Raw genomic sequence first — 24,266 nt, 5'->3', positions numbered from 1 at the left:
GAAGGATCGCCTTTACAAGACGGGTGACCACCACCCCTAGCCATTATCAATACTCTTCAGATTGTCTGGCATCAGTGTGGTCACATAACTAGACTTGTAATGTGCATGACCATCCATCAGGCTGGTGGGAGGGTGGGGGGGGGAGAAGGGGGAAGCTAGGCAGGTGATACACCTTGCCCAAGGGCGACCTGCAGGTTAGTGGAGAGAAGGAGCACCTTACACCTCCTTTGGTAGAGAAGCATCTCCACCCTGCCACCCAAATAATCTATTTTGTTTAATACAACCAAGTGGATGAAAAAGCAAATGACTGATATGGGTAAATTCAGCACTCCTGACTGTACAGTGTCCTCACATACTAACTCTTCAGCATAGGACGATCCATCAAATGACCCTGACCCTGTATATGGACTCCCAAACAATAGTAAGGATGTGGTCTACAAATTACAACAGGAGATAGAAAATGCACGCCAAAAAGGCAATGACACAATAGTCACAGAGGATTTCAATATGCAGGTAGATTGGGAAAATTAGGCTGGTGCTCGATTTTAAGAGTGGAAATTTCTAGAATACCTACAAGATGGCTTTTTAGAGCAGCTCTTGATTGAGCCAACCAAGGGATTAACTATTCTGGATGGGGTGTTGTGCAATGAACTGGATTTGATTAGAGAGCTTAAGCAAAAAGAACCCTTAGTAGTGATCATATGATCCAATTCACTTTGAAATTTGAGAAGGAAAAGATAAAGTCAGGTGTATCAGTATTACAGTGGAGTAAAGGCATGGGAGTCGGCCAGAACTGATTGGAAAAGAACACTGGCAGGGATAACAGCAGAGCAGCAATAGCTGGAATTTCTGGAAGCAATTCGGAAGGCACAGGATATATCCCAAGAGCTTCCTAAAGGCAAGTTGACAGAACCATGGCTATTAAGAGAAGTCAAAGCCAACATAAGATCCAAGAGAGGACATATAATAGAATTTATGGTCTTATAAACTGAAATAATTCTAATGAGGCACTGAAGCAAATATATCATTCTCATTGAGTTTGGACGCTGCGTGCCTCAATGACTGGGAGAGCTATGTTGGCTGGAGTCAAGACTTTATGCTTTGGCTTTTGGTAGGGTCACTCAAGCCAAACAGGTAAAAGACTAGAGGGCAGACTAAGAGTGGTCCACTGGTCCTCCAGGTTCTGGGCGGGAGGGGGCTAGAGGGTTTAGCTCAGGGCTAACAACATTGACTGGTCAAACAAAACTGTTATGCAAAACAACAATGAAGAAACTTTCCTCATCTGCCTGTGACATTATTCCTGAGTCTCTATCTGTAATCCGTGTGACTGATAGTAGTGAAAACTGAGAGGAAGCTACTGACATGATGAAGGAAATTGTTGGTTACAATCCGAATTGGGGTGCAAGGTCCAGGTCCCCAGACCGTATCGAGGTGATTGAACCGGATGTTTGCTTGTCAGTTTAGGTGTCAGGCCAGATTGAAAAGGTCAGGGTGTCAGGGCCCGAGACGAGGGACAGGCCCATTCTGATTGTTGCTCCGTGAGATTTACTCAGCTCTACACCGAACTGCAAACTTTAGTTCAGAATGCTATTTGCTTGCGGGTTTTCTTTTTCTCTGCACATTGGGTATTTGATGGTCTTCCTTTTTTAATATACATATGTTTTTTTCAAAAAGGTTTCATTGCTTCACAGCTGCCTGTTAGGAGACGAATCTTGAGGTTCTATAATATATACATACTTTGATAATAAATGTACTTTGAACACCACCAGAGATGGAGGACCTTCACTGCTACCCTGAATGCCAGAGGCGTAACAGGCAGTAAGTAGCACTGAAGCAAAATAAATAACCTTGATTGATTTAAATCCCAATATACATTTGCCAATTTAGAAAAGAAAATGTTGTTATCTGAAATGAGCAAGCTGCAATTTCACATAATCCACTGGACGGAATGTCTCTGCTGCCCAGTACCAGTCAGTTCCAGGCACTGGCTAACACCAGATGCAGTGAGGCCTATTTAAAAGCACATTTAAAAAAAAAATTCTGTATGCCTTATAATTCAGTAGTGTCTTTTTATGAGTGCTTTTTCCTCCCCATGGGCTACATTAATCTGCTTTTACTCAGTATTCAGGAGGAAACACAGCATCTTCCGAGTGAAAAAAGATCAGAAAAATTATATCAAACTCTGATTCACTCTCTAACACCCAGTAATTATCACTTAAAATGAAACAGATAAAGGAACAGATGATTAAGAGAAAGCATCTTAAAGTACCAAGAATGATAAAGGAAGGTTAGAGGGAAAAAAAAGGTGAAAGAAATATTTATTCAAAGAATACGGACGATGTTACATTCGTATGCCACATTTGACAGATGTGTTTTTATTGACACAACCAAGCTTGTTTCAATTTTTTAAATTCTTTCTTGAGATCCAAGTGTTGCTGACATGCAGCAGTCATGAAGCATTTATTGAGCACTTTATCATTGTCTGGAATAGAAACAGGGAGGCCCACACACAGTCAAAGCTGCAGAAAGCAGAGGACACAGCCCAGTCCATCGCAGGAAAATCCCTCTGTGCCACTAAGCATATTTACGAGTGCTGCCACAAGAAAGCAGCATCCATCATGAAGAACCCCCACCATCCAGGCAATGCTCTCTTCTCACTACTACCATCGGATAGGAGCCATAGCAGCCTCAGGTCCCACACCACCAGGTTCAGGAACAGTTATTACCCCACAACCATCAGGCTCCTGAACCAGTGTGGATAACTTCACTCACCACAATGAGCCTCAGGTCCCACACCACCAGGTTCAGGAACAGTTATCACCCCACAATCATCAGGCTCCTGAACCGGTGTGGATAACTTCACTCACCACAATGAGCCTCAGGTCCCACACCACCAGGTTCAGGAACAGTTATTACCCCACAACCATCAGGCTCCTGAACCAGTGTGGATAACTTCACTCACCACAATGAGCCTCAGGTTCCACACCACCAAGTTCAGGAACAGTTATTACCCCCTCAACCATCAGGCTCCTGAACCAGTGTGGATAACTTCACTCCCCACAACTCTGAACTGATTTCACAGCACTCAACTCGCTTTCAAGGACTCCACAACTCATGTTCTCAGTATTATTTTTTTAATTTGCACAATGGTTGTTTGGAAAACCTTTATGTATTTGCTTGTTCCTTACATGCCGTGTCACAGGCTGAATAGAGGCGGTGGCGTCCAGGCATCGAAGCGATAGAACCCGAGGTTTGGACGCGATTTAGGCGCTGAGCCGATTGAAAATGTCAGGGGCCGGTTCAGCTCTCTGCTCCATGATGTTTACTTGGCTCTGTGCTGAACTACAAGTCTTGGGCTCTCTTTGTGAACGTCAGTTCAGAATGTTATTTGCCTGTTTTGCATGATTTTTTTTCTTTCTTTTCTCTGCACATTGGGGTGTTTGATGGTCTTTTTTTAAAAAACAGCTTCTTTTGGGTTTCTTTGTTTCGTGGCTACATGTTAGGAGATGAATCTCAAAGTTGTATAATGTATACATGATTTGATAATAAATATACTTTGAACTTAGAGCACTGAGGAATAATTTTGAATTAGAAGTTATCGAAGGGTTGGTTTCAGCATAGACACTTTAAATCTACAGGTCAATAAAACATTCATGAATAACTTTTGAAAATCATGACTTTAGCTTCTACAGTATACTTGGACTTCACTAATCCCAAGTATCAGATGGCCCAATTAAAAGAGGGCAAGATAGCTTGGGGGGGGGGGGGGGGGGGAGTGACAACCAAGTTTAATCTGCTTCCTCTAGAATTTTCAATGGATTTCAGAGTTAACTTATGAAGTAAATGACTTTACTGTGGATGAAACTTCATGTCAAATTAAGTTTATTGTCATTTAACTATATACATGTATACTGTCAAATTTTCTCCAGACCATGGTGTAAAGCACAGTAGTATACATAACACAAAATAACTTAGGAAAGAAAGAAAGAAAGAATTAAATTAATTGGAAAACCAGGTTCACAAGCACACGGTTGAATAGATAATTAATAAAATACGTGTTTTATTTTCCTGCTGAGCAAGTAGCACAGCTAACAAAAGGTCACCAATCTGTTTTGCTCACCACTGGTGCTGGCTGACCCAATCAGCATTTTCATTTCACAATTCACTTTTCCAGCACCGTAACCAGTTTTTGCTTTGACAGTCTATCCCTGAAGCCAGACAGTTGAGCTACTTTTAAGATTTTTGGCTCTTGCCAAAACAGAAGCTAAACACACTTGAGGACTATACAGAGAGTGTGTGTGCCCACAAACTATAGAATGCCAACAGAAACACCAATAAATCAGTTCTCAGCAGTAAAGAACCCGTAGCAACCATAACTATGTTTAAAACATGCCAAATCAGGCTCCTAATTAATTGGCAAACAAGATGTTCAAGAAACAAGGTTCATGTATTATCAAAGTATGTACACGGTATACAACTCAGAGATTCTTCTAAACCATGGAGGCCAGGCTGTTCAAAATATCAAACCTCTCCCCACACACAAAAAAAACCAGTGCAAACAGCAACAAGAATATCAACACACTCCCTCCATCCTACACACATCAAAGTTGCTAGTGAACGCAGCAGGCCAGGCAGCATCTCTGGGAAGAGGTACAGTCGACGTTTCGGGCCGAGACCCTTCGTCAGGACTAACTGAAGGAAGAGACAGTAAAAGATCTTGTTTTTGGGATCTTGCTCGTGTTCTCCCGCACGACCGCGTGGTTTTCCCCCAGGTGCTTCAGTCTCCTCCCACAGTCCAAGGGCCTAGCAGTTGGTAGGTTAATTAATCACTGCAAATTGTCCTGTGACTAGGCTAGGATTAAATCGGGGGTTGCTGGGCAGCGTGGCTTGAAGGGCCAAGAAGGGCCTATTCCACACTGCATCTCAAATAAACAAATAAATAAAAATTTTAACAGATAATAAAATAAATAAATAAATTATTTAGAAATGTGCAGGCTTTGAGGAAACAATAGAAGTTTTTTCAGAAGATGATGCAACTAAACGATTAGATCTTAACCATGAGAGAGAATTAGGGTAAAGGAAAAAGGCATTATCAAAGTATCAAGTGGTGAATTTCGAGATCCCTGTGTTAAAAATAATCTATATTATATTGAATTGCCAAATTTGTGCTGTATCTCAATAAATTAAAAAAGAACAATAAATTTTCCCTCTAGTTTAATATTGTGAACTCAGAAACTTTGTTAGGGGATTACTGCAGATTGGAAATATCCAGATCTATTAGTATAGTCAGTAAAGCAGAATCAGGTTTATAGCAACGTTGTGAAAATTGTTGTTCTGTGGCAGCAGTACAGTGCAATACATAAAGATACATACAGTGCTTCAACACTTCCCTGGACCACAGGCGGCTTCCGAATTCTCCATATAATCTGAGAGTGCAATAATTACATTTGGCCTTCAGTTGTTTTTCAAAGCACTCACAAATTTCTACAGATGTACTGTGGAGAGCATTCTGACTGACTGACTGCATCACCGCCTGCTATGGGGGTGGAGAGTGGGCTACTCTACAATATCAAAATAAGCCAGAGAGAGTTGTAAACTTAGTCAGCTCCATCATGGGCACTAACCTCCGTAGTATCCAGGACATCTTTAATGAGCGATGCCTCAAAAAGGTGGCATAAATCATTAAGGACACCCTTCACCCAGGTCATGCCTTGTTCTCATTGCCACCATCAGGGAGGAGGTACAGAAGCTTCACGCTCACACTCAACGATTCAGGAACAGCTTCATCTCCTCTGCCATCTGGTTTCTGAATGGACAGTGAACCCACGAACACTACCTCACTACTTTCTTTATTTCTATTTTTGCACAACATATATACATATACACACACGCGCACTTTAATTCAGTTTTTTTCCCTTTCTATTATTATGTAGTGCATTGTACAGCTGCCGCAAAGTCAACAAATTTCACAACATATGCTGGTGAAATTAAACCCGATTCTGATTAATAATTGCCCTCAAGGTCAACGCATGTCGAGAATTTCTCTCACCTCATTGGGCAGATGTGATTCACTTTGTTTCAAGGTGCCTGCTGATCAGAGGCAGAGGTAAGAGACAAGTAAAGCCAACTGTAATACTCAATCCAATATGGCAGGAGGAATGAGGCTGTGGGAGGAACAGGACTTGTTTTGCTGCGGTTGTTTTATTGCTTGTTGTGTTCTGTGTTGCTCTGCCAAGCATTGTGGGCATGCCACACTGGCACCAGAATGTGTGGGGCCACTTGCAGGTTGCCCCCAGCACACCCTTGGATATATTGGTTGTTAACATTAATGGTGGCTCTCACTGTAAGTTTTGATTTCGTTGTTCCTTTCCACGCCTTGTGGCGCATCAGGTGGCAATCTTGCTATTTCTTTCACAAACAAGGGAAAAATCTGCAGATACTGGAAACTAAAGCAATGCACACAAAATGCTGGAGGAACTCAGCAGGCCAGGGAGCATATATGGAAAAGAGAAAATAGTTAAAAAGGGTCTCAGCCCGAAACGTCAAATGTTTACTTTTTTCCATATATGCTGCCTGGTCTGCTGAGTTCCTCCAGCATTTTATGCGCATTGCCATTTTTTTTTTTTTTAGCATTTTTAGTCTGTTTTTTTACTAGGCGAAGTTGCTAGTATGACACTCAACCTAGCACAGATGGAAAGCGAGCAAGGAGCCAGCCAGATTCAAACCCAGGACCACTCGCCTTGAAGTCCAGTTCAGATGCTACTACACCACTGGCCGGTTAAGTTTTGATATACTCGTGATAAATAAATTTGAATCTTGAAAGCCAATGCCTGGATGAGAACTGCTAGTTCAATGGAGACCTGAGACCCATGAACATCTGTAGCTCAACGTAGCACCAGGCAGAGTGCTTCTAATGACTTGCTTTCATAAACTTTAATTAAGAATGAATGAATTTTATTTTATATTAACCTGCAAAGCTTTATAACAAAAAGAGGGGCCATTCAGCCTATTGTGTTAATTCCAGCTTCTTCAGTTCAGACTTCTGGAAAGTCATTACAAAGCTTTATATCCACATTTCAAGTTGTGGATGCTAGAGGAACTCAGCAGGTCAGGCAACATCTACGGAGAGGAGTTAACAGTCGATACTTTGGGCCAAGACCTGAAGGGTCCCATTGACATCAATCTGAAACAGCCCAACCTCTCTTCGTGGCCAGTCCCAGTAACACAAGCAGTTTCCCCACAATCTCAATCACAGAAACCTACCTTACGCGGAGCAAGCTGAATGGGTGTGATGTACGATGGGTCCACCAGGGGCTTGGGCCGTTTGGCCGTGTCCTCAAGGAGGCTCTGCCATTGCCTTGGAAGCCCAGTAAACTTCTGTTCCTGCTGATCAAAGCCAGTGTGGACACGGTGCTCGAAATTCACAGGTGCTGAGATCTCTACCCGCTTCTTCTTCTTGCTGAACATGTTTGAGATGAATGTAAAGTCCTGGCAGGATGAAGAAAAACATTGTGAGCTTTTGTTTTTCAAGAGAACATGCAGAAAGAAAACAGTCTGAAGCCTTCTGAAATTTCAGAGTCCAGAGAAACTATAATATAAATACAAAAGTCAATAAAAATCTCCAGTCGAAGGCAATTAAAAATGTCTACATTATAAGAAATGTACTCTACAGTTTGATGAGCTAGTTCGGTAGGCCCAGGGGTCAAGAGCTGGTGATCCCTGGTTTGGGGGACAGGGTGGTAGGGGTGAAGGGTGAGAAGGGGTTTGTTTTGTGTTGGGTCTGTGTTGTTCTACTGAACATTGTGCACAAGCAATGTCAGCGCTGGAAGCGCGGCAACACTTATAACAAAAGACATAGATGCAGAATTGGCTTATCAAGTCTGCTTCGCCATTCCATCATGACTGATTTCATATCTTTCACAAACCCATTCTTCTGCATTCACCCTGTAACCTCTGATGCCCTTATTAATCAAGAACCTATCAACCTCCACTTTAAATACAGCCAATGACTTGGCCTCCACAGCCACCTGTGGCAATGAATTCCACAGATTCACCACCCTCTGGCTAAAGAAATTCCTCCTCATCTCTGTTCTAAAGGGACATCCTTGTACTCTGAGGCTTAGACTTTTATAGAGGTGTTAGACTCCCCCACCATAGGAAACATCCACTCAACATCAGCTCGATCTAGGCCTTTCAATATTCGATAGGCTTCAAAGAGATCCCCCCTCATTCTTCTGAACTCAAGTACAGGCCTAGAGACATCAAATGCTTCTCATACATTAATCCTTTCAAAGTACCCCTATTATCAAAGTGTATACATTATACAATCTTGATATTCATCTTCTTACAGGGAGCCACAAAACAAATCTTTCCTAGAATAATTCTTGGGAGCCTCCTCTGGATCCTTTCTAATGCTAGCACATTTTTTTTAGATAAGGAATCCAGATAAGGACCACAATGCTCTGAGTGTTCTGACCTGTGCCTTATAAAACCTCAGCAGTACAACCTTGCTTTTATATTCTAGTTCAGTGGTTTTCCAACCTGGGATATGCACCCTACTCCCCAGACCTCACAGGGGCAACAAGTAAAAGACAAGAAACTAGGAGCCACAGGAGTTTCTTGATGGGCCATGATACATGTACTGTTTTATTAAACAGTAAACTGTATATAAATAAAAAAGAAATTGTGAAATTTAGTTAAAATCCTGAAAGGTGTGTGAAAACAAACTAAATGATGCAAATGAGGCAGCAAAATAGGTGTGTGTGTGTGTGTGTGTCTGTCTGTGGGAGAGGGTGGGAGGGGTTATCTCTTCTGCTTGATCATGCACAGATCACCAGTTCACACCATGGTTATCAAAAGGTAATTGCCTTTGTTGTTTTGTTAAACTTTGAGATAGTATTGTAGCCTGTCTAAGCAGCTTGCAAAACAAATTATTACTGCTAAATACGCCACATTTTGCCTGTCAGATATATTTGAAAAGCTGAATTAATTAAACAAACACTTAGAAGGGAAAAAGAAACTGCAATCTCATATCATGCAAAGAGGATATGACCACTTTCCTTGGAAAACTCAAACTTTTCGGTAGTAATATCGGACATTGTGAGTTTATCGAATTTCTTTCAAAAGTTTGAAGTACATCTATTATAAAAATAGGTATACATTATACAACATTGAGATCGGTCTCCTTACAGGCAGCCACAAAACAAAGAAGCCCAAAAGAACCCATCAAAAAAAGACATCAAACACCCAATGTGTAGAGAGGAAGAAACAAATCATGCAAATAATAAACAGAAGCAAATCGTGTTCTGAACTGAAGTCCACAGAGAGAGTCTGACACCCATAGTTCACTGCAGAGCTGAATAAAGGTCATGGAGCAGTCAGCTGAACTGGCCTATCCCTTGCCTCTGGCTTCAACACCCTGACCTTTCCAATTTGGACTGGCGCCTAAATCAACATTCAGACATTGGGTTCAATCACTTCGCTAAGCCCTGGGGCCTGCACCCCACCACCTCGATTTGAACTGTACCCGAACTTTCTGATCTGGCATGGCACTTAAACCGATCACTGGCACTCTTAAAATCGAAAGGCAAGACAATGATCTTGATCATTTGAAACAACTGCACACTGATAAGGGATTTCAGTTCAGAGACCTGCTGGAGATGCATAATCCAGATTGGGAGATGGATTCATTTGGGGTGAACATGAAGGATGTTGATACCACATTCCAAGAATGTCTTAATGAGCCACAGAGTCATTTAACTGCTCAAGCAAAACATAAATGCAGCAAGCAAAATTTCTGGATGACTAGTGATATTCAAAATAAGTTTCGACAGCTCTGGGAGAAAGCAAAGTTGTTTTTAATTGGATTTCCTAACTCTTATCCAGTTGAATGTGGTTTTAGTCAAGCTCTTCACCTGCTATCAAAAGCCCTTAACCGTCCTGACGATGAGGTAATCTTTGATTATCTTTAACCAAATTGCAATCAGATGTTCAAAAACTCACAAGTTTGTATCAGTTGTAAGGATCTCACTAAATACCCAAAGTAACAGTATTAGTGTGTTTTCGTTGCTGGTTAGAACAGTATTATATATGTCATCATCAATACATGCCGTGTTGTATGACCAGGGCAATCATAGTCTTCCACCTGTCATTAATCCGACTGCTTTCCCGATCCATGGCTATGATTGTTCTTGGCAAATTTTCCAACAGAAGTGGTTTGCCATTGCCTTCTTCTAGGCAATGTCTTTACAAGACGGGTGACCCCGCCATTAGGAGGGAGGAGAAGATGAAGAGACTCAGACTTTTACTGTGCCATGGTCTGTTCTTATCAAATTACGGTATTGCTTTGCATTGTTGTAACTATATGTTATAATTATGTGGTTCTTGTTAGTTTTTAAGTGGGTTTGTCATGTGTTTTCGTGATATCATTCTGGAAAAACATTTTTATCATTTCTTAATGCATGCATTACTAAATGACAATAAAACGGGACTGTGTGTCCTCATAATCATAATAATAATCAATACTCTGCAGAGATTGTCTGCCTGGTATCAGTGGTCACAGAACCCACACTTGTGATATGCACTAGCTCCTCATACAACCATCCATCACCTGTTCCAATGGCTTTACATGACCCTGACTGGGGGGGGGGGGGGGGGTGGGGTACTACACCCTGCCCAAGGGCGACCTGCAGGCTAGCATAGGGAAGGGACACCTTATACCTTCTTTGATAGAGATGTATCTCCACCCCACATTATTAATAAAATATCCTATTTAGAGCTTTGAAATGGTTTTATTTTCCATATACACCTGTAACATATTCAACATATAATTACACCTATAACCAGTTAAAACATACATATTTATTTTTCTATTAGAATGATTAGTACAGTTAACCAAAAAAAACTTAAGCAAGCAGAGTGGGAATAAACGGGACCTTTTCAGAATGGCAAGCAATGACTAGTGGGGTACCGCAAGGCTCAGTGCTGGGACCCCAGTTGTTTACAAGATATATTAATGACTTGGATGAGGGAATTAAATGCAGCATCTCCAAGTTTGCGGATGACACGAAGCTGGGCGGCAGTGTTATCTGTGAGGAGGATGCTAAGAGGATGCAGGGTGACTTGGATAGGTTAGGTGAGTGGGCAAATTCATGGCAGATGCAATTTAATGTGGATAAATGTGAAGTTATCCACTTTGGTGGCAAAAATAGGAAAACAGATTATTATCTGAATGGTGGCCGATTAGGAAAAGGGGAGGTGCAACGAGACCTGGGTGTCATTATACACCAGTCATTGAAAGTGGGCATGCAGGTACAGCAGGCGGTGAAAAAGGCAAATGGTATGCTGGCATTTATAGCGAGAGGATTCGAGTACAGGAGCAGGGAGGTACTACTGCAGTTGTACAAGGCCTTTGTGAGACCACACCTGGAGTATTGTGTGCAGTTTTGGTCCCCTAATCTGAGGAAAGACATCCTTACCATAGAGGGAGTACAAAGAAGGTTCACCAGATTGATTCCTGGGATGGCAGGACTTTCATATGAAGAAAGACTGGATGAACTGGGCTTGTACTCGTTGGAATTTAGAAGATCGAGGGGGGATCTGATTGAAACGTATAAAATCCTAAAGGGATTGGACAGGCTAGATGCAGGAAGATTGTTCCCAATGTTGGGGAAGTCCAGAACGAGGGGTCACAGTTTCAGGATAAAGGGGAAGCCTTTTAGGACCGAGATTAAGAAAAACTTCTTCACACAGAGAGCGGTGAATCTGTGGAATTCTCTGCCACAGGAAACAGTTGAGGCCAGTTCATTGGCTATATTTAAGAGGGAGTTAGATATGGCCCTTGTGGCTACAGGGATCAGGGGGTATGGAGGGAGGGCTGGTACAGGGTTCTGAGTTGGATGATCAGCCATGATCATAATAAATGGCGGTGCAGGCTCGAAGGGCTGAATGGCCTACTCCTGCACCTATTTTCTATGTTTCTAAGTCACAAGTGGGCCACAAGCAGACACAGGTTGATAACCACTGTTCTGGACCTCTCGAAAAGAATGCTATCATTGCATTTGCCTTCCTCACCACCGACTCAACCTGCAAATTAACCTTTAGGGAATCCTGCATGAGGTCTCCCAAATCCCTAACTCAGATTTTATGAATTTTCTCTCCACTTAGAAAACAGTCTATGCCTTTATCTCTTCTACTGAAGTGCAGAACCATGCACTTCTCAACACTATGCTCCATCTACCACTACTTTGTCCATTCTCCTAATCATTCCAGGTGCTTTTACCGACTCCCTGCTTCCTCAACACTACCTGCCCCTCCACCTATCTTCGTATTGTGTGCAAACCTGGTCAAAATGCCATCAATTCTGTCATCCAAACCACTGACATATAACATGAAAAGAAGCAGTCCCAACACCCTGTGGAAAACGAGCAGCCAACCAGAAAGGGCCCCCTTTATTCCCACTGTTTGCCTCCTGCCACTCAGCCACTCATGCTAGTATCTTTCCTGTAATACTGTGGGTTCTTATCTTTTGGGCTGCCCCAGCAGATCCTCAGTTTGCGTTGGTTGTTAATGTAAATGATGCATTTCACTGAATGCTGATGTACACGTGACCTACTAATCCAATGAGTTATTCTTAATTAATATCAGAATGCAGTCAGGTGTGGGTGTTTCACTGCTAGTCGTACAGTTCAGCACAGCAGAGTGTAACTGCTCATATTTTTCTCCCCACGTACAGTTGCTGGCAGAATTGATGCTTTGCCCAAGGGCCAAGTTTCCGTGTTTAAATCTTTATTTATCTGTTTAAAACAGGTGTTAGAACAGTATAGCACAGGATCAGGCCACTCAGCCAACATTGTTATGCAAAACCAGCCAAAAAGCAAATTAAAAACCCCCAAACACCAATCCCTCCTACCTACACCATGTCCATATCCCTCCATTTTCCACATGCCTATCCAAACATCTCTTAAAAGTCTCAAATGTATTTGCCTCTACCACCATACCAGGCAGTGCATTCCAGGAATCTACAACTCCCGAGTGAATAACTTACCCCTCACATCCCCCATGAACCTACCCCCTCTCACCAGCAATGCATGCCCTCTAGTATTAGGCATTTAACCTTTTTTTCTGCCGTGGACCAATAACATTAAGCAAGGGGCCTGTGTATCCCAGGTTGAGAACCCCTGATATAGAAGAGAGTGCAGAACAGGCCCTTCTGGTCCAACAACCCATCTATTCAACCCTAACCCGATGACAGGACAATTAACGTACTAACCAGTGCAGGTTTGTGCTATGGAGGATGGGAGGAAACCCACTCGGTTCATGGGGTGAACGTATAAACTCCTTACAGGCAGCGCCAGAATTGAATTCTGAACTCTGTCTATAGTGTCGTGGTTAGCATGACACTATCGCGGTGCTGTCATCCTGACAGCGAACTTAGCGAGCGATCTTCAAACTCAAGTGACCCTTCCAAATGTGCGCACACACGCACACGAAACTAGATTAGGCGATAGGAACTTTGACCAATCTTTCTTCTCCCTCACCAGCTGGGTATTGAGCTGATTCACTATATAAACAAAAGTTGCAACATCTTTGACTTCAGTACTTTGTAGAGTTTATGTTGTCCAAAAGAATTAATGGATATGGGAGCACAAACAGGTTTTGGACTTCTGATAAAGGTTCTCAGCCTAAAGCATTAACTGTTTTTCCCCTCCATACACACTGCCTAACCTGCTGAATTCCTCTAGCATTTTGTGTGTTTCTCAACATAATTAGAGTCGGAATCATAGCACAGCACATAAACAGACCCTTTGGTCCATCTAGTCTGTGCCATACCACTTAAAATGCCTGGTCCCATAAACACACTAAATGCTGGAGGAACTCAGCAGGTCAGGCAGCATCTGTGGAAAAGAATAAACAGTTCATCTTTTGGGCCAAGACCCTTCTTTAGGACTGGAAAGGAAAGGGGAAGATGCCAGAATAAAAAGGGTGGAGGGAGGGAAAGGAGGCTAGCTAGAGGTGATAGGTGAAGTCAGGTAGGTAGAAAAGGTAAAGGGTTGGAGAGGAAGGGATCTGATAGGAGAGGAGATGAACCATTGCAGAAAAGGAAGGAGGACATGGGGAGCTGAAAGGCAGGTGAGAATAGGAAAGAGGCCAGAGTGGGGAACAGAAGGGGGGAGGGCAAGAGGAGGGAACAGTTTTACTGGAAGGAGAAATCGATATTCATGGCATCAGGTCGGAGGCAACCCAGATGGAATATACCATCTTGCTCCTCCACCCTGAGGGTGGCCTCATCTCAGCACAAGAGGCAGCCATGGTCAGAGTGGGAATGGGAATCACATAAAACCTCAACTCTATTTCATCCAATTATTTTGAAAGATTTTTAAATCAGGATCTAACGTAAAATGGTGCTATAAATTTTAAGCAATCCTAAATGATTCCTTTGGAATAGTTGGACTATAAAATATAAATAAAAGCTTTAATTATTCTGTGTTTTTAATGAAGACACTGATGTTAAGTTCGACTCGATTACTGTAAAGTGGGAGGGCAGGTACGAGGATCAAATGACTGAAAAAGACAAGAGTTAAAACTGGGTACGTTAGCTATTTAAAAAGTAAACAGTGAAACACCAAACCGGTGTCTAGCTAAACAAGCGTTTGTCTAAACTACCCAAAAGTACTATGCATTCGGTTACCCTTTAACTGAATGGATACTCTGATAAATCTCCCTGAATTACAAAACTGAAAAACCATACATGCTACAAACTGATATTTAACTGAACAAACATGGGGGGGAGGGGGCATCTAAATCTGCAACACTCTTTCTCAATGGTCTTTCAGCGTTGGTTGTGACTTCAGCCTGAAGCGGGCCATGTGGATGCCAGGAAAGAGAGAGAGTGAACTTCTTGCACATGCCACTCTTATAACCCCAAAGGCACCCAGAACTAGAAATGGGTGCCGGGCAGGCACTGTAACTCATGGGAAAAAGAGTGTTGCAAGCTTTAAACAAACCAATCACTGCCCGAGATGAAGAAGCAGCTTTCAACCAGCAAATAAACCACGCCCCCACATAAGAATTTCATCAAGTGTTAAGTAACACATAGGAATGAGGGCGTGCTTTGTATTGTTGATATTTATACTTGCACACGGCAACTGTAAGCCTCAGAATCAGTTAAAGCATTAGGAAAAGCTCAGGGCAGCTGCATTCATACACACAAAAGATTCTGCATCAGAAAACAAAAAAGGAAGTATGATTGCATATGATTGGGAAATCTACTTAACATGCCAACCAGGTAGAGGGTGACAACTTTTTGTGCGCAGTTAAAATTCCTTTGTACGCTAGTAGCAAAAGATGTGTGCATGCACACACATGCACACCTTGGAGGGAACATTGCTGCAGATGCTGGAAATCTCAAGCAGCACATACAGAATGCTAGAGGAACTCAGCAGGAGAGGCAGAATATATGGAGATGTATAAATGGACGACACTTTGGGCCGAGACCTTCCATCAGTATTGTGCCTAAACTCAATGGTGTCAGTTTACAGCCTGCAGTCCCGATGCAGCAAGATACATGTGCTGGCTGACAAAATCAGTGGTAAATAGAAAACAGCTTTGGAGTAGATTGGGAGACCACTTTGTTGGGTACCTTCGCTCCGTCTGCTACAAAAGTGGGATTTCCCAGTGGTTACCCAATTCAATTCTACATCCCATTCCCATATGTAAATCGATGGCCTCCTCTACTGCTACAGTCAGGCTGGAGGAACAACACATTATATTCAGTCTGGGTAGCCTCCAACCCGATGGCACGAGCACTGATTTCTTAAACTTCCGGTAATTGCCACACCCCCCGCCCCACCACCACCACCACCTCCTCCTTTCAGTATTTTCCATTCCTGTTTCCCTCTCTCACTTTATCTCCTTACCTGCCCATCACCTTCCCTTTCTCCCATGGTCTTTTACCCTCTATCAGATTCCCCCTTCTCCAGCCCTTTATCTCCTCCACCAATCAACTTCCCAGCTTTTAACCGCCCCCTCCCCGTTTCACCTATCACATGCCACTTCTCCCTCCCTCTACCCACCTTCTTACTCAGACTTTCCCCCCTTCTTTTCCATCCTGAAAAGGGTCTCAGTCTGAAATGTCGATTGCTTACTCTCTTCCATAGATGCTGCCTGGTCTGCTGAGTTCCTCCAGCATTTCATATGTGTTGCGTTAGCATTTGCTTTATAAGAATTAGCACACACCAATATATACACCTCAAATTTTCTGCTGTGGGTTTAGAATAAGTTACCTGATAATGGCCCTAAAGCATGGAGGTCTGACATTACGAGTTAGCCTGGGAGAAGCTCTGAGATCTCTATCACCTCAGAATATTGTCCTTGCACAAATGATCAAATATAACTAAATGCAGAGTATTTATCTCCATCACCACTACAATGCTGGAATGCTGGGTTGCCTGTAGGCTGTTGCATTCTGTGGCACGCCAGCAATGCAGTTAGTGCAATCACTTTGCAACACCAACAATTACCATTTGGCGTTTGCTTGAGGAATGACCTGAGGTTTGGATGACTTAAGCCCTGAGCCAGATTGAAATGTTTGGGGTCACAGTTGTAAGGCAAGAGACAGGCTGATTCAGCTCACTGCTCTGCAAGATTTGCTCAAATCTGTGCTCAACTGAGGCTGTGGCCTGCAAGTAGTGGAGGTCTGGATTGGCTGTAGTAATGCCTGCTGTTGTGAACTTCAGTTCTGAATGTTGTTTCCACGATATGCTTCTTTTTCTGTCTGCACAATGGGTGTTTGACGATCGTCTTTTGTTTTTAATAGGTTCTATAGGGGTTCTTTGCTTCATGACTGCCTGTAAGGCGACGAATCTCAAGGTGGTATAAGGTATACATACTTTAATTTTAAAATGTACTTTGTTACCTGTCGCTGTCCATAAAGAGTTTGTACGTTTCACCCATGACCATATGGGTTTGCTCTGGGTGTTCTCGTTTCCTCCCACATAGCGAAGATTTACATTTAAGCTTAGCTGTTTAAGCTAAGTTGTGGGCATGCTATGTTGGTGGTGAAAGACCATAGCAGAGTTAGGCCATTCATCCCATCGAGTCTGCTCCGCCATTTCATTATGGCTGATCCATTTTCCCTCTCAACCCCATTCTCCCACCTTCTATCTGTAACCTTTCATGCCTCGATTCATCAGACCCTATCAATCTGTCATAAATACACCCTAATGACCTGATCTCCACAGCTGCATGTGACAATGAATTCAAGATTCCCCATCTGGCTAAAGAATTTCTTCCTCATTTCCATTCTAAATGGTCATCCCTCTATTCTGAGGGAAATACCCTCTCCACATCCACTCTATCCAGGCCTATCAACATCCGATAGGTTTCAATGAGATTCCCCCCCGCCCACCTTATTCTTCTAAGTTCCAAGTAGTACAGGCCCAGAGCCATCAAACATTCTGCATATGATATCCCTTTCATTCCCAGAATCATTCTTGTGAACCTCCTCTGAACCTTCTCCAATACAAACACATCCTTTCTTAGATAAGGGACACAATTCTGCTCGTAATACTCCAAGTGAGGCCTCACATGTGCTTTATAAAGCCTTAACATTACATCCTTGCTTTTACATTCTAGTCCTCTCAAAATGAATGCTGACATTGCATTTGCCTTTCTCACCAGGAACTCTGTATGATGACACCTGTGAGCTGTCCCTAGCATAATGCAGTTTCGCTAAAAAGCTCATCTTTCTTTCTTTTGAATACAAGAAAATAAACATAGTTGACCACTCAGCCCCGTGTGCCTGCCCATCTTTCAATCTGATCATGACTGATCTGTCCTAGACAGCATTTCCTTTCTGTTTCAATTCTCCACGGCCCTCAATTACAGATTTTTCAAAAAATAATTGACTTAGTTAATCACTCCCCAATGATCTAGACAACCTTTCTTGGTACACAATTCAAAGCCACATAGCACTTGAAGCCAAGGCAACAGAGTGAGCAAGGTTAGTCAAAACAAGTTAAAAGATTGCAGAGGTTTTTGCAAACCTAGGTGACTTCTTCCAGTTCGTTTGCAAAACAGTTCATTCTTCTTTTCTTATGTCTCTCGTCTTTTCAAGGTGGCTGGGGTCCTGTCGGAATCCATGATCTACAGATGCATCTCAAACTACGGTTCTCCATGGGCGGTGGGTTCTCGTTCTCGGACTCGCCGTGCGATCCAGGGTTTCGATATCTCCAGGTTTGGCCTGGAAGGTGCACGCCTTTCCCCGACATTGTTGGTGATTGAAGCATCACGGGAGACAAGCATCAAGACAGCAGGCGGTGTGCGCTGCTGTCAGAAGGCGGGCCCTGCACTCCAGCGATCCCCTCTATTTTTGATGGTGAATGAGAAGCGACGTGGAAGATTGTAACATCGAAATAGCAAGCTTCCAGTCTCCTACTCATGTTGTTGCAGTAAGAGAGATTTCTCTCCCTCACTGGTGAGAGAGTAGTTTAGAGAGTAGTGAGATAGTTTTTGATGGACTCTAAAATCAATGTCTCTTTGGGGGCTTTACTATTGTCTGCATGGTGGGAAGAGGGTGGTGGTGCTTTTGCTGGTGTAAGTGGAGAAAGGGTCGATACCATTTCATGGGAGGGGTTGGCTTTAGGGGTCTGATATCACTATCACTCATTTTTTGGTTTTTAGTTTTTTTTAATGTTTTGTGGATATCTGTGAAAAGTAAGAATTTCAGGTTATACAGTTATTTCTCTGATATTAAATGGAACCACTGAATACAAGAAAATAAACATAGTAGGGTGAATACATGGCCAAGTGGTTAAGGCATTGGACTAGCTACCTGAAGGTCGTGAGTTCGAGCCCCAGCCGAGGCAGCGTGTTGTGTCCTTGAGCAAGGCACTTAAGCACACATTGCTCTGCGACGACACTGGTGCCAAGCTGTATGGGTCCTAATGCCCTTCCCTTGGACAACATCGGTGTCGTGGAGAGGGGAGACTTGCAGCATGGGCAACTGCCGGTCTTCCATACAACCTTGCCCAGGCCTGCGCCCTGGAGAGTGAAGACTTCCCAGACGCAGATCCATGGTCTCGCAAGACTAACGGATGCCTTTATTATTTTATTTAAACATAGTAGGCCACCTGGCCCCTCATGTCTGCTCATCTTTCATTCGGATCATGGCTGACCTGCACTGGACTCCATCCCCTTTCTGTGTCAGTTCTCCACAGTCCTCAATTACAGATGTTTCAAAGAATACTCCGCCTCTGTAATATTTCAAATACCTCTTTCTCGTTCATCATCCCCTTGAATGATCCAGACTCCACAACCTTCTTTGGTAGACAATTGAAAGGCACGCAGAATTTGAAGGAAATGCAATGGAGCGAGTAAGGTTGGTTAAAACAGTGTGCAAACACTGTACATGCATGTGACCTACTTGCTAAGAGCCTCAAACAAGACCTTTGAGCCTGAATGAATCTATCACTGGTTCATCAGGAACCAAATATTCCTGCCTCTTGCCCCCAATTCCCAACTGTTATTTTAACATCTGTAGCTGGGACCCCAGGGAGAGAATCTTATTCATGTATATTAGGTCAGTCCTAAAGCAAATAAATACAATCTACTTCATTTAGAGGTAGAAACACATTACCCAGGCTGCTTTCAAGATCAAAAGATAATTGTGCAAACAGACAAGTAAAATTAAAACCATTACTTACAGGGGTCGAAATTGAGCATCAGAGAGGGATAGTGCATAGATACAGTCTAATATAAAACAGAATTATTTATTTACATTGATATCCTGAGCAGAATAGACCCTTCCAGCCCTTTGAGCCGCACTGTTCAACAATCCTCCGATTTAACCCGAGCCTAATCATGGGACAATTTACAATGACCAATTAATCTACTGACTAGTATGTCTTTGGACTTTGGGAGGAATTTGTAGCACCTAGAGGAAGCCCACATATCACGGGGAGAACATAGAAACTCCTTACAGGCAATGGTGGGAATTGAACCTGGGTCGCTGGTACCGTAAAGGATTGTGCTAACTACTACATGACTGTGCCACTTCTATAATATAGCAAAGTACTGGTCCACGATGTTGTGCCATCCCTTTCACCTACTCTAAGATCAAATTGAACACTTCCCTCTCACATAGTCCTCCACTTTCCTTATATGTGCCTGCACAAAAGTCTTAAATGTTCCTAATGTACCTTGCTCTACCACCACTCCTGGCAGCACATCCCATGTACCTACCACTCTCCATGTAAAAAAAACGCCATCTCTAACACTCCCCTTATACTTTCCTCAGAACACATAACAATTATAAACATGAGAAAGTCTACAAATGGTGGAAATCCAAAGTAACACGCACATAAAATGCTGAAGGAACTCAGCAGGACTGAAGGGTCTTGGCCCAAAACGTCGACTGTTCATTCATTTCCATAGATCCTGCCAAGTTTCTTCAGCATTTTGTGTGAGTTACCTTAAAATTATGCTACTTTGCATTAACCAGGATCTACACAGGGATTCCCAACCTATTTTTAATGCCATGGAGCCTTATCATTAACCAAGGGGTCCATGGACCCCAGGTTGGGAACCCCTGGCATGTCATAATCTGATTTTTATTTTTATTCCCCCTGCCCTCTCATCAACTTTCCCCAAATTCTACCACTCACCTACACACTAGAGATGATTCAGAGTGGCCAATTAATCCACATCCTGCACGTTTTTGTGATGTGGGAGAAAAGTGGAGGATCTGAGGGGGCGACCCATGCAGTCATGGCAATAATATGCAACATCACACAGATAATATCTGAGTTTAGGACTGAGACCGGATGAGGTGGCAGGAAAGAGATACACATCAATTCTGATTAATTCCCATTCTGACATGTCAGTCCATGATCTCCTCGTGTCAAGATGAGGCCACTCTCAGGGTGGAGGAGCAACACCACAGGGTAATTCTATCATTAGGCTTTGGGAGGAGACCGTGGAAATGGTGCTCTGACAGAAACCAATGTGGAGATTGAAATTGACACCCTAGAGCTGTCAGGCTAACTAGTGTGCCAGTGCTGCCCAAGCTGTGCCAGTGCTTGTGGCACAGGAAAATTGCCGGGGGTCTGAGAGAAAATTCACAGCCAGTCAGGGAGCAGCTGTTGTGGAAGAAGCAAACCACATCAATGGCCTTTCACCAGAGTTCAATTTTCTTTCAAGGATTGGGAACTCTAGAGTGGTTGAATCAGCACCTCTAGGCACAGAGCACTTCACTTGGGCATTATTGTCACTGGACTTGACCATAAAAAAGTCCGATGTGAAAGCAAACCTTTCACTTTATGATGTAACTTGTGATGCCTCCTCTACATTGGTGAGATCCATCATTAATTGGGGGACTGCTTTGTCGCGCACCTCCGCTCCATACACCAAAACAGGAATTTCCTGGTGGCTAAGCATCTTAATTCCCATTCCCGTTCTGACATGCGGTCTACGGCTTCCTCTTGAGTCATGATGAGGCCACCCTCAGGGTGGAGGACCAACAGCTTATATTCTTTCTGGGTAGCCTCCAACTTAATGGCTTGAACATTGATTTCTCCTTCCAGTTAAAAAAAATTACCTCCCCCCCTCAATTGCCATTCTTACCTCTTCTCACCTATCACCTCCCCCAGGTCCCTCCTCCTCCTCCTCTTTCTCCTATGGTCCACCCTCCTCTCACATCAGATTCCTTCCTCTCCAGCCCTTCACCCACCAGGTTTCACCCATCACCTTCTCACTATCCTCCTTCCCTGTACTTTCTCCCTGTGAAACGTGTGGATTTCCTCCCAGTGCTCCGGTTTCCTCCCACAGTCCAAAGGCGTACCTGTGAGCAGGTTAATTGGTCACTGTAAATTAGGCTGCTGTTAAATAGGTGGATTGCTGGGCAATGCAGCACGTTGGGCCGGAGGAGCCTGTTCCGCTCAGTATCTCTAAGTAATAATAAAAACAATTAAGAATGTATTTTTGAACTAATACCTTTAGCAGCAGGTTGCAAATTTTTACTAAAAACTCCATTCGAGAAGATTTACTGCCAATGTTAAAATTAGACGAAATTTAAGATTCCCAGAAATTTGAGCACAGTACGTTTTTTGAATATTTGATTCTATCGTACATTATAATTTTGTTATAAATCCTGCATCCCATATCAAAGCAAGGATAAAACAATACCTTTCAGAAGGGAATAAGCCACCTTTTTTTCCTGATAGATCCAATCAGTGAAAATACTGCAGCACACTGAAAGTGGTGGGAACAGTAAAGATAATACCTTCTGGAGTGCAATGCATCAAGCTACTAACTCGGGCTAGAAGCAAGCGTGCCTTTGAATCGAGTCCACATTCTGCCCTGGAAGGAGAACCCAGAAAAGATATGGTCATCAGAAAGGTAGTCCTGAACACACCCCCATTACCATTTTAACAGACATGAATCGAGATTCAATCACTGAACAATGGGAATAGATTTACGAGCTGCTCTGCAGCCACCAAAAGTTAAATATTGTTGCTTAGTCAGCCACAGAGCAATGCTATCTGGATTTCAGAGCACAGACCACATCTCAGAACAGTTGTGATGGAGGCGACAGATCCACAATCAAAGGATTAGGTCATAAACTCGCCTTACTAGCAACCAGACATGCTGTATAATAAATCTCAATTGGGTTTAATATCACTGGCATATGTTGTGAAATTTGTTGTTAAGTGGCAGCAGTGCATTGCAATACTTAATATAAAACTGTGAATTACAACCATATAACCAGTATATATATTAGTTAAATTGAATAAGTAGTGCAAAAGTACACCCTCCCTGATGGTAGCAATGAGAAGCGGGCATGTCCTGGGTGATGAGGATCCTTAATGATGGATGCCACCTTTCTGAGGCATCGCTCCTTGAAGATGTCCTGGATGCTGGGGAGGGTAGTGTCCACGATGGAGTTGGCTGAGTTTTCAACCCTCTGCAGCCTTTTCTGATCCTGTGTACTGACCCCCCCACCCCCCATACCAGATGGAACTGAGCTGTACCTCTAAATAAATTATTGGGGCAGAAGATATATATGGTGGCCACTTTATTAGCTACACCTGCTTGTTAAGGCAAATATCTAATCAGCCAATTGTGTGGCAGTAACCCTGTGCATAAAAGCATGCAGACATGGTCAAGAGGTTCAGTTGTTCAGACCAAACATCGGAATGAGGAAGAAATGTAATCAAAATTATATTTAATCTCACTGTCATATAGTAGTGAACATTGGTTTTACAACCTTGTTTCTCCACTGTAAACAAACGTATCAAAATAGATGCTATGAATTCCCTAAGTGTCAAAGAATCACAAGCCAATAGATTTCAAAGGTCACCTGAAGGGGTAGCCAATCAGGACTGAGGCAAGTGAACGGGGACCTATATTAACGCGAGCACTCAGAGTGGAAAAAGCTGTGCACTGAGGATGTCATCTCGACCGATGATGAAACATCTACAAGCTAATTGCCAAGCTCAGTGCAACATCCAATCACTGACGCGCTGGAGAAAATTCGTAGGAATAGGATATATGACCATTTGGAAACTCATTAGGGAGAGCCAGCATGACTTTGTGCATGTCAGGTCACACCTAGCCAACTTGATTGACTTTTTTTTTTAAACAAGGTGGCAAGAGAGATTGATGAGGGTAGGGCAGTGGATGCTGCCTACATGGATTTTAGTTAGGTGTTTGACAAAGTCCCTCATAGGAGGGTCATCCAGAAGATCAAGATGCATGGAATCCACAGTGAATTGGTTGTTTGAATTCACAACCAGCTAGTGAATAGAAGACACAGGGTAATGATTTGAGCTGGAGGTCTGTAATTAGTGGCGTTCCACAGGGATCTGTGCTGGGACCTCTGTCACTTGTGATGTATATAAATGACCTGGATGAAAATATAGATGGGTGGGTGAGTAAATTTGCAGATAATTCCAAGATTGGTGGGGTTGTGGATAATGTAGAAGACTGGCAAAGAATACAGCATGATATAGATCAGTTGCAGATATGTGCTGAGAAATGGCACCTGGTGTTTAACTCAAATAATTGTGAGGTGTTGCACCTCGGTAGGGCAAATGCAAGGAGACAGTACACTGTTAAGGGAAAGGTCTCTAACAGTGTTGCTAAGCAGAGGGATTTTGGGATCCAAGTTGATAGTTCCTTGAAAGTGGCTACACAGGTTGATAAAGCGGTTATGGCCGCTTATGGAAGGAATGCTTGTTTTTAATAGTCGAGGCACTGAGTTCAAATGT

At 42.9% G+C, this 24,266-nt stretch overlaps 1 protein-coding gene across 12 annotated transcripts in view; it reads right to left on the bottom strand.

Annotated features, from left to right (window-relative positions):
- LOC134354592 (serine/threonine-protein kinase PAK 4-like) overlaps positions 1–24,266 on the bottom strand; it is a 220,052-nt gene that overhangs the window by 53,469 nt on the left and 142,317 nt on the right. For 6 of the 12 annotated variants that reach the window (XM_063063570.1, XM_063063571.1, XM_063063572.1 and 3 more), the window contains 2 exons: positions 22,183–22,356; positions 7,264–7,488 (listed from right to left, as the gene is read on the bottom strand). In XM_063063570.1, coding sequence (XP_062919640.1) covers positions 7,264–7,467 — 204 coding nt within the window. In that variant the 5' untranslated portion in view covers positions 7,468–7,488; positions 22,183–22,356. Of the gene's footprint in view, positions 1–7,263; positions 7,489–18,044; positions 19,826–22,182; positions 22,357–24,266 lie in introns of those variants that run through there. The other 6 variants (XM_063063577.1, XM_063063578.1, XM_063063576.1 and 3 more) reach the window with 3 other exon arrangements.

This window comes from Mobula hypostoma, chromosome 12, assembly GCF_963921235.1.
Source record: "Mobula hypostoma chromosome 12, sMobHyp1.1, whole genome shotgun sequence".
NCBI classification, from domain to species: domain Eukaryota; kingdom Metazoa; phylum Chordata; class Chondrichthyes; order Myliobatiformes; family Myliobatidae; genus Mobula; species Mobula hypostoma.
Note: the sequence above shows the minus strand (reverse complement) of the source record. Positions and strands in the feature narration are given on the sequence as shown.